This window comes from Acartia tonsa, chromosome 10, assembly GCF_053477335.1.
Source record: "Acartia tonsa isolate MP-2025a chromosome 10, ASM5347733v1, whole genome shotgun sequence".
NCBI classification, from domain to species: domain Eukaryota; kingdom Metazoa; phylum Arthropoda; class Copepoda; order Calanoida; family Acartiidae; genus Acartia; species Acartia tonsa.
In genome coordinates this window covers 38,713,746-38,728,370 of record NC_137269.1, presented here as the reverse complement: position 1 = coordinate 38,728,370, position 14,625 = coordinate 38,713,746, and the positions used below count along the sequence as shown (strand labels likewise).

The following is a 14,625-nucleotide window of genomic DNA, read 5'->3' as shown; positions in this document are numbered from 1 at the left end:
TAAAAATGCCAAAAAAAATATTTAAAAAATGTTAATATCTAATTGCCGAAGTAATAATAACTTCAAAAGTAAAAAATTCGGTGTTAACCCTTCCTAGGTTATACCCAATAGTTACTGGAATCTTTATACAACCTTCATGACTCATACATAAAGAACTAAACGTCCAGACGGACAAACAGATGCCTACAGTAGAAAAGCTTCCAGTAACTATAGCATTGTTTGTTATAGTATTACATTTGTAGAAAGAAAAAGTAAAATTGAATTAACCTAACTTCTGCCATTCTATACAACAATTTTAGACAATTCCAAACAATTTCCATTTTTGGCTTTCAATGAGCCCTCCACTCCCCTCCCCACATCCTCTTCTAATTTTTTTTACATGTTTAATAGGATCTAAAGGGACTTGACTGATTAATCAATCCTCAATAATGATACACAAAATCAAACCTCTGTAGATTATAATTAGTAATTAAAACATTTGGACACTCAACATAATGAACCAACCAATCAAAACTCAATTAATCAAGTCCCTAAAGTTGTTAAGCCAACAAATAAGAAAACGTTATATAAAATTTCGGGGACTTGATTAATAAACAGCTAAATGTCCCATCCCTCCTGGCAATAATGGCAAATTATGTTCATTAGTAGCGCAGCAATAACAGGTATAGTAACATGGCTCTCCTTTCATTGATGCTTTTTAATATTTTATAGACCCAAGGAAGAAATGCTTTATATTCATTTCGGTATTAAAAGGAACATCTAGGGTGTGGGGTCGAATTCCTAATTAAAGAGGGGGGGGGGGGGAGGGATAATCTTAGATAAAATGAACTAAAAAGGATTCTTACTCCAATTTTCTTTATTTTATTGCGAAATAGTAGAAAGTAATTTTAGATAGCGCCAGAAAAACAAAGACAGAGAGAGTGAGAGAGAGAGAGAGATAGATTGTTAGAGAGAGGAAGAGAGATGGGGGGAGGGAAGAGAGAAAGAAAGAGAGACAATTAGTTAAAGAGAAATAAAGAAAGAGAGAAATTGAGAATACTAGAATACTTTTTTTTGTCTAGAACTAGAGAAATTTAGAATAGGTGGATAAACATATAGATAAATAGATAAAAATATATACTGTAGGTCTATCTGTAGATAATGAACTGGCTAACCGTTTGAGCGTATCTCCTTTACAATGAAGCTTCTTAAAGGCCCAGAAAATGTTTATGACTATACTGGGGGAGGGTATCTCCACCCTACCAAGAGAAATAGTCCCTGAACCAAACTAGCCCCTCAAAAACAGTGTTTTTTAGTTTTTATTAAAAATTAACTTGAAAGTGAAGGGTTGACATATCACACTACCCAATTTTTTTCAATTGCCTCTAGTAAATGAATATAGTATTTTTGTACATCATGACTGAATCTTTTGACACCTTTGTCTTTGTTTGAGCTGTTAGAGCCCCACCCGGATTAAATAATTTACCTGTGAAAGTGTTTCTACTAATTGCTCGCAATGGGAGAAAAGTTCATCCAATGTTTTCATTCCCTCGCCATTTATACTCTCCCTAAATAAGGAGATGTTCATATGTCTGTCTTTTTTTTATCTATCTAACCTGTTTGTCTGTCTATCTATGTATCTACCTATCCTGTATATCTGTCTATGTTTCTGTCTATCTGTAAATATGTCGGTCTGTCAATCTAACTGTAATTCTGTCTGCTTGTTTGTCTCATGTTTGTCTGCCTGTCTGACTGTCTATCTATCTGTTAATCTATATATCTGTCTGTCAATTTTTCCGCAGTCTGTCTTCATTTATATATATACAAGTAGCTACGCCTCTAGAAGCCTCTAGGGGCACTGGTAGGAGGGGGAAAAGTTGACCTTATTCCATTTTAAATGTGTAGAACCCTCCCAAAAATAGTTAAAAACCTTCCCAAAACCTATAAGAAGCTTCACTGTAAAGGAGAACAATATCGGTTCAGCGGTTAGCGAGATCCTTTGGGACAGACAAAAAACGTTTACTACTTTATATAATAGGATAAGTATGTCTGTATGTCTGTCTGTGTACATCAACAACAAGAAAGTCTCTCTTTCTAACTCTTCAAACAAACTAACCTTTGTTTTATGTCTAATTATCTATACATCTATCCATCCATCTATCTACCCATCTATTCATTTATCATTCTATTTAATAATTTACTTTACCTTCTAAGAGGTAGTTTTCTCTGAGCCCTATACGGGTCTTGTTCAAAATTTCTTCGTGGACTTCTGGGGTAAAGCGTTTTTCCTTCCCCATTTTCTGAAAAATTTTTATCTTTACTAAATATTCCTTAAGACGTCTAAATATTAATTTTGTTTTACATTTAAAAAAAAATAATTATTAGGTAAAATTATTAAACCTGGATTTTCAGAAGTAGAAGTGCCCCTATCTGCACTTGTCCTGCTCTCCTTGCTACTTCCTCCCGCACTTATGACGTCATCACAGCTAACAGCTGACTCATCAGCTGATTTTCTCGCAATAGGTTTCGCGGGCTTTTCCTGAGGTGATTCTTTTCTTCCGGATTTTGGGTCAGCAGGGACGTGCACCTGGGCCTGATGGAGGGATAGGGGAGACCTGATGTGGCCTGTATTCGAATTGGAAAGCGAAATACGTTCCTGTGAATGGTAAACTGGTGAATTTGGGGGGAAATCTGCTGTTTGTACCATGCTGAGGCGTGGCTTGAAGGTGGAGGAGTTTGAATGGGAGGGGGAGGGGTAATCTGCGGACGACTCTCCAATTCTCGTCCATCTAAAATTAATATAATTTTTTATCATATTTATTTTTTTCATTTTTTGGGTGTATGACCATCTGAAGTTTTATCTGAGCTGGATCTTTAAATCATTTTAGTGGTGAGCCAGATCGGGGTGAGACGAATTTCAGCCAATCACAGCGCGGCATTTTCAGAAAATGCTGTGGTCTCATTAGTGGAAAGTTGGCTTACCCCGATCTGGCTCACCACTAAAATGATTTAAAGATCCATAACTGTTAATTTGTTAAATTTTTTACTTAGCTTTTTTTAGTGTACACGGAATCAATCATTTCAGTTTATAAGCTTAGGGCAGGAATTCAAATTACCTTACAGTGTACAGATTTTTTTCTTGAAAAGAAATAATAAAAAATAGATAAATAAACTATATACATATGTCTAATATGTTTATTAGGATGAAAAAATGTTTTACAACTTTTCTTTGGACCAAAAAACAAACAAGAACTATTTTGTCCATAAGAAGTAGTTCAGCAATAAAAAAAACTTTAAATATTTTAAATTAGAACCCCCCGCCACCTAAATTTTGGATCAATTTATAATAAGTTAGGGTGGATTTTTTTTCTCTCTATACCTAACCCCTGCGTGAGGCCTAACCCTGGGAGGCCTATAACTGCTAGGCTACCCAGTACTAAATATGACTTAGACTATTCTAAAAAGGTCTAAAATCGATAACCTACAACCCCCTTATTTTCAATTTATTATAAAAAAAATCAGTGCTCAAAAAATACTTTATTTTTTTCGTTAGTGAATTTCTGTTTTTCGTCTGACAGACGGTTATAAACATAAAACCATAAAAGAGCTTCGCTACTAAAAACAGAGGGGGAACATTTTCAGATATTACATCAAACTTTTATAACTTTTTGCTTCAGATAAAATATGTTATCATAATGTAACATTAGATGTGATTTAAAGCCCAAAGTTAAATAGCTAAAAGTATAAAACAAAAAAAATTGGGGTATTGAGAGGGAAAAAATTCCCCCTTTTTTTCAAGATAGAATGCCAAATTTAATTGACTTTTTAAATGAAACAATCAGATTTAAGTTGAAATATTGTTTTAAAAATATAACACCCTGGGAGCACAGATCGCCAGCAAACCTTGCTGGTTCATCCAGGTACAAACCTTAAATATTCTGTAGGTTTATACATACATACATTCTTGCAGAGTGAGGAACACGAAGGTTTGTAGAAAATTTGTTGTGTCACAAGAACATAATTTAAGAATATATAAGAAAGAAATTGTATGTGTGTATTCAGTTCTGCTCTTGCATGACAATATACAATAATCAGAACTGCATTTTACTACGAGGGGGGGGGGGGGGGGAGCCTGCTGTCCATGTCAGTGTAACGTGAGGTCCAATAACCAAGCCATACTAAGGGGAACAATGTAAATGTTTATAGAATTGGTATTCTGTAAGACTGCCAACCCTTAGATTGTACGACCTTTTCTATAAGGCCTTACTGTGCATGGTAATTAGAATTGGAAAACAGTAATAGTGTCTGACTGATTATGACGTAACAAAAAAAAATTAGCCAATGAGAGGCCACTATAAATTTTACCATTGGTCAATAACGGCCTCTCATTGCCTAATTTTTTTTGTTACGTCATAATCAGTCAGACACTATTACTGTGTTCATTAGAGTTGCGACTATTTAAGGATCCATGCATTCCCCCTAATAGTCTATGTTACGTGCCTGTCATAGCAGCAGTTTAATTTTTAATATCTCCGGTATGCTGACCAATTCCACTATAATGCCGCGGGTAATAACAACTTATTTCCTATTATTTTATATTAGCTAATTTGAAACCTTATGTGAATGAGATAATATGCGGTTGTGATAGCACCATTATCTGTAATAATGTAAGATAGAACAGAAAGTTCAGAAAAAAATAAAATAAAATGGTTCAAAATCTTTAAATATCAATGCTAGTTTTCCATAGGGGTTTACTTCAGATAGAGAGGGGATAATGGGCTGTTTATCACACTGGTCTCCAAAGTTTTATTATAACGTTTTCTTATTCGTCTGACTAACCAAAAATAACACATAACAAGGATGACAACATCCATAAAAGTGAAACACTGAAACGGTAGGACAAACGGACATTAACACTTGTATAGTATCTGAATATCTGAACTGAAAAATCGGAACATAAATGTATAAATGTCGAATCAAAATTGTAGGTAAATTTGTTGAAAAACTGCTTAAAAACAGGATAATGTTTATGGACATACTTACATTTTTGGACTTGATTATAGAGTTGCTTCGCTTATAATATTGTTCTTTGTTGTCCCAAGAATCAATATACCAAAAATCAGATCAAACGGATAATTAAAACACTTGAAAATTTGTTGTTAAAAAAGTAGAAAAATCAACATGTTTAAAATGGACGTACGGACATTCTGGTAATGATTATAGAGTTGCTACGCTTTCTAAATCGTACCCAACTACTACAGGAATCATCATGCAAAGTTTGAAATCGATAGGACAATTCTAACATGCCTAAATTAACGAATAAAAGATATATATCTCGGACGGACGGACGTACGGACGGACGGACCGACCCTAATTATAGAAAAGCTTCGCTTTTAAAAAGCTACTGAAAAAATACGTCGAAACCCACTACTTCGTTTTCCTTCAAATATCTATTATATCCTTATTTATCTATCTATCTATATCCTTATTATCTATCTATATACATATATACCTATGATTTGGAGAAAGTTTTATTCCTGCTACTCTGTCAGGCGAATTTTCTACTTCATTTCCCATTTCTTCATCAGCCTTAATAAAAGAAAAAAGATTATTTGCTAGTTCAGTTTTATCTAAAGTGGCACATCACTCAAATGTTAAAAAGTCTAAATTTTAAACAAGAACAATGACATTTAGTTTTAGTGAAACTGTTTGAAAGTAGTAGCAAAAGTTATGCCCAACCATTGAGAAAGAGTTTAAGAAAAGGGGAAAAAGGAATTCTTCATAAGCGTTAAACAGTTGAACATATGAATATTAAAAATGCAAATACAATAAAAATAAAGTGGTTTGGTTTGTCATATTCCGTTTTTTAACCTAAGATACTGGTGTTTAAGTTTTATCTCGGTAAGATATCTTATTTTATGTCCTAATTGGGCTGAACAAAACTTTTTCGTTAAACCTTTCCACTTAAAATTTTTAAACAAAAAGTAGTAAATCTATTTATCTTAGTATTCAGTTTATGTCTATCTATTGTCCATTGTCTTATCCCTTAAGATCTCTGAAAATTTTGTGTGTTAAAAACGATGGTTATCTTTTATTATTAAATGGTTTAATAAGTTTAGACCATAAAAACAGTTTATTCAAAATAGAGAATAAATAAGAAGAGACCAAAAAAGCCCCAATTGCAAAAAAAAAAACGTTAAAATAAAGTGCATGTTCGTAGGTTGTTTTAAAATAAATTAATTTCAAAATTTAAATTACTTATATATTAGTTTAAGATATGCACTATATTTGCCCTTTTAGGTTTCCTTATAACATAAGTGTGTTGATATAGATCCACAATTGGTCTATTTGTTCCAAAAAATACTCTGGCTCTGTAAAAACTTTTGTTTTATAACCTTCGTTTAAGCCTTGAATGTCACGAAATAAATGTTTCCACTGTTCAGCAATGAAATTAAATAGCTAAATTAGCTAAATAAAGAAAGAACACTTTTCAGTATTGGCTAGAATTTTGGTCTAAATTGATGCAGTTTATTTACAAAATATGACGGAAAGCATTTAATTAAAATTAAATAAGACATAAATTGTAAGGCAACTGATCTATGGTATAGATGTTTATACAGATAACTACCTCCCCCCTTTTCCAAGAACATTTTTAGTATGCTAGCAAATTGTTTGGGCCATTGGGATGGGGAAATACAGTTATTTAACCCCTTCCCCCTCTAGTATTTTACTATAATTATATGGCTACAATAGTATTTATACAGAACGTAAAAACACCAAAAACGGAAATTATTCTGTATAAATTTGGCCATGTTAATTACTATGTTCCAGCAATGTTGCTAAAATTATAACAACAATCTTCAAACAGTTTTAAGGCTAATAATGGCACCTAGAGGTTTCGTATCAAATCGGGCGGTCGTTTAAAATCGTATTATATAAAGTAGTAAGGTTTTTTTTTGTATTTTTGTAAGCATAATATCTCAATAACTACTGAATTGATTAGGCTCTTTATTCAAGGAAGTTTTACATAGGTCCTGTGATGGTTTAAGGCTATTTATGTTTTTTTAGATTTAAGTCTTGGAATGGTTTATGCAATATTTCTAGCTCTTCTCTGCTTGAGTAGATGATCATCAATTTTTTTTTTTTTTTTGGAATAAACTGGAACTGATGAACAAACTGACAAATTAAATTGTAAAGTAGATACCTATTGGTCAAAAGAAAATTCATCAAAAATTACAGAGAACATCAAATACACCCCTCAAAATAAAAAAGAGCGGCATATTAAAAAAGCCAAACCTCTGAAATTCAAAATGGGCGAGAAAAAAATACCCGTCTATTGACGATTTTTGACTATTGAGTATGTTGATTAGGTTGGTCCTTTAGGGGGCGTTTAAAACCTACAGGAATAAAATAACTCCTCATTTATTGGCTGTATTACAAACCCTTAAAGCTCTCACTCGCCTAGAGTGACTACCCCCGATTTTGTTTTAGGAGGGGTGTCAAAATCCGTGTACATGCATACACTTGAATTTAACATTTCACTAAAAAAAGGAAAACTTTAAGGCCTTAATCAAATAAAGGCAATTAATGTAAAGACTTAAAACGGACGGCCTAAAAATCCTGTTGAGCAAGAAAGGAGTACATTAGTAAAGCCTTTGTTAGCGAATTTTTTATTTGAATTTATTTGCTTAAAAATAAAAACATGCATCATTTTTTCTTAACATCTTTCTTAATTGTTCTTTTTATTATTAATCAGATAAAGCCAGGGAGAAGGGAGGGTACATTACACTGGAAATAACACTAAAACATTTATATTCTTTGCCTTAAATTTTTTTATTGAATCTTGATGAGTTCATGGAAACTAGAAACGTCAAAACTTTTCAACCAATAATTTCAATCTACAAAAAAATTTACATCAAATAATCTTCCATTGTCTTACCCCTTTATTTATTAACTTTTAGAAATTTTGAGAGTTCCTCAATTCATATTGCATCTGAACCATAAACGATCTTTTTTTTAAATGCTTATTTTAGGTTAAGTTAGTTTGTTAATGTTAGAAGAGCCCCTTATGACTAAATCCCCGTAGGGTTAAGTCCCCGCAGGGTATATAAATAATTTTTTGTCTTAAATAATGAAAATAAAGGGTTCAATGGTCAATGAATAGGTGAGTTAAAGCACCGAATTATTGCATAACACTTTATTATTCTTCTTTAATTAAAGTCATTTATAACTTTTAATGCTTATTTTTAAGAATATAATCATTAATATCTTTTAATTATGGGCAAGAATTAAATAAATACCCTAATCATAGAAAAGCTTTACCAGTAAAAAAATCTATTAAATGAAATTAAATAATCAAAAATGAATTAAGTAGAAAAATGATTTAAAGTCTTATAGGTAGGTGTTTTTAACTTAAGGCAGAAAAAAATAGTATTTTATAGCTAATGAATTTATTTGAAGAGGGAGAATGAGAGAGAGAGAGAGAGAGAGAGAGAAAGAGAGAGAGAGAATGAGAGAGAAAACGAGAGAGAGATATAATCACTTTCTATAAAAATCTCCTTTAGCTATTTTAAAATGTTAAACGTGAATGTATGCACAACTATTTCATATTCGTGAATGCTTTGGGCTGATAGATTACGTGGTAAAATACAGGGACCAAGGAATAGGACAATGCAAAGGAAAGTAGACTATTTTCCCTTTTAACCCTTAATCGGTTAAGATTTCTAGAGACCTGAAGGATCAGGACCTGCAGGATCATACCTGGAACCTGAAATTGACTTGAACACTTGTATTTTATATAGGGATGTACTATTAGAGGATATTTTAGTATTTTGGTAAGATAAAATGCTTTGTTTAAGTCAAAAAAATATTTTTGCTCTTTACCTGGATGACCCTGCCAGGTTTGCTGGCATCCTGTGCCCGTCAGGATGGAGATATTCAAAAAATTACAACTCGCAGTTATGTGCCATACTCATAATTAAAAAGTCACGCAGTTTGGGCTCTTTATCTTTCACACAAAGAAAATGAGATAGAAAAACCGTTAAGGGTTAATTGTAAAGGTATATAATGGATAAGACAAAAGATAAGAAAAGACAAGATAACATTACCCCCTCAATCATCAAGGTACAAAATTATAAGCTTTCCAACTCAATTATAAAGATTCACAGTCATGAAAAGATAATTATAGCATATAGAGTTGCTACGCTTCCTAGATCGTACGTTACTTTTCTAATCATCAAGTTTGAAATAGATAGGCCAATTGTAAAATGTCTAATGAAAAGAGCTAACCGTTACGGACGGACGGACCGACCCTTATCATAGAAAAAGCTTCGCTTTTAAAATCACCTGCTCTTCATTAAGATAAGAAAAAAAGGATAGTAATTTTTCAAAAACCCAAATTCTAAAATTAAAATAGTTAAATTTTGACATTATATCACGACTAGGGTTGTTTAATGATGTTATACAGCCACAGTTCTTAATTTGAGTAACGGAGCTTCTCTAGAATGTTTAGATGTCAGAACGTCCGTCTATGCGATTAAGTATGTTAGGAAAAGTAAGTTGATTTTAAATGTAGCTTATTTATGTATGTGTGTATGAAGTGTGTGTTAGAAATTATCAAATTAAGAAAAAAAGAGAAAAGAGTTATTAGTAATGAATAAAAAATTTTTTTCTTTGAACCTAAAAGGAAGGAGAAAATAGGATTAAACCAATACAATACATAAATGAAGCTATTCTAAAACGAATTGAACTGCAGCCATTTCTAAAATATTTTGCACCAGGCTTCATATATTAGCTGTTACATAATTTATAAATTGTTTTATAAGGAAATTTAAAAAAAAACATAGAATGCTGACATAAAAGCTAAGGGGTTATAAAGTATATGTAACTATTAACACTGTTAAAAGTCAAGGATCTCAAAATGTAAGTCAATATTCCTGTAATTTAGAAATAATGGTTAAAAAGTTTGGACACAGGTATTTTACACCAACCAATCAGGGTTTAATAAAGTATTCAAATTTTTACGCCAACGAATGAATATTCGTGGTAACTATGACATTCTGCTAGCTAGTTTGTCGACATTCTAAATAATTATGAATCTATTATGAGCTAATGCGACCACAATTTGGTTTATACCCATCAACAAAGGGTTTAATCAGGGATATGGGGAAAGAACAATGGATAATAAATCAATAGTAAAGTAAAATAATAGAGGGAGTATGGGCTAAATAACTGTTTGTTTATGGGGTGGGGACCCTGTGCCGACTTTAAATTGTGTCTTTGATTATCAGCCTATATCGTCAAAAATATTAACACAACAAAGTTACTACAAAGAGCAGAATGTAACTTTCTAGCTGACGAAAAAGGTCCCCACCACTAGAATCAGGTTGTCTTGGCACCTATACTTTAAAACCAAGATTCTGACATAGCAACAGTAGAAACTCTACTAAACGGTTGAGCTGATAATGGAACCAGAAAAAAACATAATATTTGCGAATAACATAAAATTTACACTATGTTTAATGATTTAAATTATATAACATAAAGAAAAAAATTTATAACTAATTTATTCTCTTTGCTTTCATTTTGATTTATTACTTTATTTCTATTTAATGCTTATAAAAGTAAAATTTAAAAATGACAGACACAAATACATTCTACCATTTTTTAGTGTGATTTGTTGACAATACCTGTGAAATTGAGGGTGTAGAGGAGGTGGAAGATTCTGCCACTTTAAACTGTGTCAAAATCTAAATAAAAACAAGATTAGTTTTCATAAAAACGTATGCCCTTTCAAGAAAAAAATACTATCAAAGATTACTTACAACCCCATAAAATGTTATAAATTAATTTAAAATGATTCCAAAAATGTAAATTTGATTAGAAACGACCAACATAAACACAATTTGTATAGTTTACCTTATATTCATTTTGTTCTCTGAGCGCCTTCTGTTCTTTGGAGTGTGCTTCCAGCCAGGCCAGAGAGTCCTTGCCAGTCAGGTGGGAGGGTGGTCCTATACAGGTATAGATAGATAGATAGTGTGCCTCCAGCCAGACTAGAGAGTCCTTGCCAGTAAGATGAGAGGGTGGTCCTATACAGGTATAGATAGATAGTGTCCCAGCCAGGCCAGAGAGTCCTTGCCGGTCAGGTGGGAGGGTGGTCCTATACAGGTATCGTATAGATAAATAGATAGACAGTGTGCCTCCAGCCAGACTAGAGAGTCTTTGCCAGTAAGGTGGGAGGGTGGTCCTATACAGGTATAGATACATAGATAGATAGTGTGCTTCCAGCCAGGCCAGAGAGTCCTTGCTAGTCAGGTGGGATGGTGGTTCTATACAGGTATAGATAGATAGTGTGCCTCCAGCCAGGCCAGAAAGTCTTTGCCAGTCAGGTGGGAGGGTGGTCCTATACAGGTATAAATAGATAGATAGTGTGCTTCCAGCCAGGCCAGAGAGTCCTTGTCAGTCAGGTGGAAGGGTGGTCCTATACAGGTATAGATAGATAGTGTGCTTCCATCCAGGCCAGAGAGTCCTTGCCAGTCAGGTGGGAGGGTGGTCCTATACAGGTATAGATACATAGATAGATAGTGTGCTTCCAGCCAGGCCAGAGAGTCCTTGCTAGTCTGGTGGGATGGTGGTCCTATACAGGTATAGATAGATAGTGTGCCTCCAGCCAGGCCATAAAGTCTTTGCCAGTCAGGTGGGAGGGTGGTCCTATACAGGTATAAATAGATAGATAGTGTGCCTCCAGTCAGGCAAGAGAGTCCTTGCCAGTCAGGTGGGAGGTTGGTCCTATACAGGTATAGATATATAGTGTGTCTCCAGCTAGGCCAGAGAGTCTTTGCCAGTCAGGTGGAAGGGTGGTCCTATGCAGGTATAAATAGATAGATAGTGTGCCTCCAGCCAGGCCAGAGAGTCCTTGCCAGTCAGGTGGGAGGGTGGTCATATACAGGTAAAGATAGATAGATAGTGTGCCTCCAGCCAGGCTAGAGAGTCCTTGACAGTAAGATGGGAGGGTGGTCCTATACAGGTAAAGATACATAGATAGTTAGATAGTGTGCCTCCAGCCAGGCCAGAGAGTCCTTGCCAGTCAGGTGGGAGGGTGGTCCTATACAGGTATAGATAGATAGTGTGCCTCCAGCCAGGCTAGAGAGTCCTTGACAGTAAGGTGGGAGGGTGGTCCTATACAGGTATAGATAGATAGATAGATAGATAGATAGTGTGCCTCCAGCCAGGCTAGAGAGTCCTTGACAGTAAGATGGGAGGGTGGTCCTATACAGGTAAAGATAGATAGATAGTTAGATAGTGTGCTTCCAGCCAGGCCAGAGAGTCCTTGCCAGTCAGGTGGGAGGGTGGTCCTATACAGGTATAAATAGATAGTGTGCCTCCAGCCAGGCCAAAAAGTCTTTGCCAGTCAGGTGGGAGGGTGGTCCTATACAGGTATAGATAGATAGATAGATAGTGTGCCTTCAGCCAGGCCAGAGAGTCCTTGCCAGTAAGGTGGGAGGGTGGTCCTATACAGGTATAAATAGATAGATAGATAGATAGATAGTGTGCCTCCAGCCAGGCTAGAGAGTCCTTGCTAGTCAGATGTGAGGGTGGTCTTACACAGGTATAGATAAATAGATAGATAGTGTGCCTAGATAGAAATATAGATAGTTAGATATATTGCCTAAGCAAATTTTACTTTTGTTTTATAATTTCATTCAAAACAATATTTTCGTTTGCATCTTTTCTTTCTTGTGTATTTGTTTTTAGAACATAATCAAACAAAAATATTATCTTTTATACGAGTTCCATCCACAATGGGTCAAGATTGGAATACAGAACAAAAAAATTTAATTTTACAACTTAAGTTCTTAGGACGGTCTTCCACTTGTTTTTACAGAGTCGGTCAATGAGGGTAATAAACTTAGAATTAAATATAAAGAAACATTAAGTCTGGTGTCAGTCAAGTGTACAAAAAATTGTAAATTTTTATAAGAATAACAATAGCAGTAACACTGTTTAAAACCAGGGAGGAAGGGAGGGGACAATGGATCGAATATTCATATTTTAGGAGTCTCAGACTTTGGGGACTGGCTTAAAGGGAATGTGCATGAATTTAGCAGTTTCTGACTGACTTTGGGGACTAAAATATGAATGACGTCACGAGAAATCATGCAACATGACGGGGCATTCTTATGCTAACTAGCGCAATAATAAAAATGTAAACAATAAACAAACAGACAGAAAATTTTTACTTTAATGAAAAAATAATTATGGAATATTTGTTTGCAGTTATGATTATAGAAATTATTGTATTTATTTTTTTAAAATTAATAATTAAATTGCTTTTAGATATCTTTCATTAATCAAATTTACATACACAAACAAGCGTCTCAATATACACACACATTTTTGAATAAAAATTTAGTGACACGTGGCGATTTTTGGTTTCCTTTTTCAAATGTTTTATTGACAAGATATAATATAATATTTGTATCCTTTTATATATAGTAATTCCTTTTTAAAAGCGAAGCTTTTCTATAATTAGGGTCGGTCCGTCCGTACGTCCGTCCGTCCGAGATAGATAGCTTTTATTCGTTAATTTAGGCATGTTAGAATTGTCCTATCGATTTCAAACTTTGCATGATGATTCCTGTAGTAGTTGGGTACGATTTAGAAAGCGTAGCAACTCTATAATCATTACCAGAATGTCCGTACGTCCATTTTAAACATGTTGATTTTTTTACTTTTTTAACAACAAATTTTCAAGTGTTCTATTTATCCGTTTGATCTGATTTTTGGTATATTGATTCCTAGGACAACAAAGAACAATATTATAAGCGAAGCAACTCTATAATCAAGTTTAAAATGTAAGTATGTCCATAAGCATTATCCTGTTTTTAAGCAGTTTTTCAACAAATTTACTTACAATTTTGATTCGACATTTATACATTTGTGTTCCGATTTTCTAGTTCAGATACTATACAAGTGTTAATGTCCGTTTGTCCTACCGTTTCAGTGCTTCGCTTTTATGTATGTTGATATAGTTCTCCATTTTAGTGGGCATTACATTGCAAGATAAAATTTAGTCTAGTGATGATTTTATAAAAATTTTAAAAGCGAAGCTTTTTATAATTTAAGGGTCGGTCTGTCCGTACGTCTGTCCATTACGGTTAGCTCATTTTGTTAAATTAAACAGATTAGAATTGTCCTATCAATTTCAAACTTTACATGATGATTTCTATAACAATTAGGTATGACTTGGAAAACGAAGCAACTCTAAAAGAATCTTTAATATTTTTCAGATGAAATCTTGTATAAAATGCTAACAAGCAGAAAATGTGATACTGCCTAGGTTTCCAGGAGAACAACAAAATGGTTACGGTATATATACATTTTTTATCAAAACAAAGTTGACAACTACCAAAGCATAGAAATTTAAATATTAAGAAAATATGTTGTAATTAATAGAATGTTAGGAAGGGAAAGACATACAGATTGACATTTTTAATCATACTGTACCTTTGCAACTAATTATTAACAGTTAGAAGATTGCTTTTCGGTTATCATTTCATTCTTATTAGGTACCTAATTTTGAGAAAAGTAAGGGAATAGTGAATAGTCCCTTACGTAACATCGCCCCATATGGGGCTATTCTTC

At 33.8% G+C, this 14,625-nt stretch overlaps 1 protein-coding gene across 2 annotated transcripts in view; it reads right to left on the bottom strand.

Moving 5' to 3' along the window:
• The window catches only part of LOC145330026 (uncharacterized), a 107,049-nt gene that overhangs the window by 22,702 nt on the left and 69,722 nt on the right, over positions 1-14,625 (bottom strand). For both annotated transcript variants that reach the window (XM_080174561.1, XM_080174562.1), the window contains exons 17-22: positions 10,897-10,991; positions 10,668-10,727; positions 5,492-5,568; positions 2,380-2,768; positions 2,186-2,279; positions 1,466-1,547 (exon numbers count right to left, since the gene is read on the bottom strand). In XM_080174561.1, coding sequence (XP_080030687.1) covers positions 1,466-1,547; positions 2,186-2,279; positions 2,380-2,768; positions 5,492-5,568; positions 10,668-10,727; positions 10,897-10,991 — 797 coding nt within the window. The remainder of the gene's footprint in view (positions 1-1,465; positions 1,548-2,185; positions 2,280-2,379; positions 2,769-5,491; positions 5,569-10,667; positions 10,728-10,896; positions 10,992-14,625) is intronic.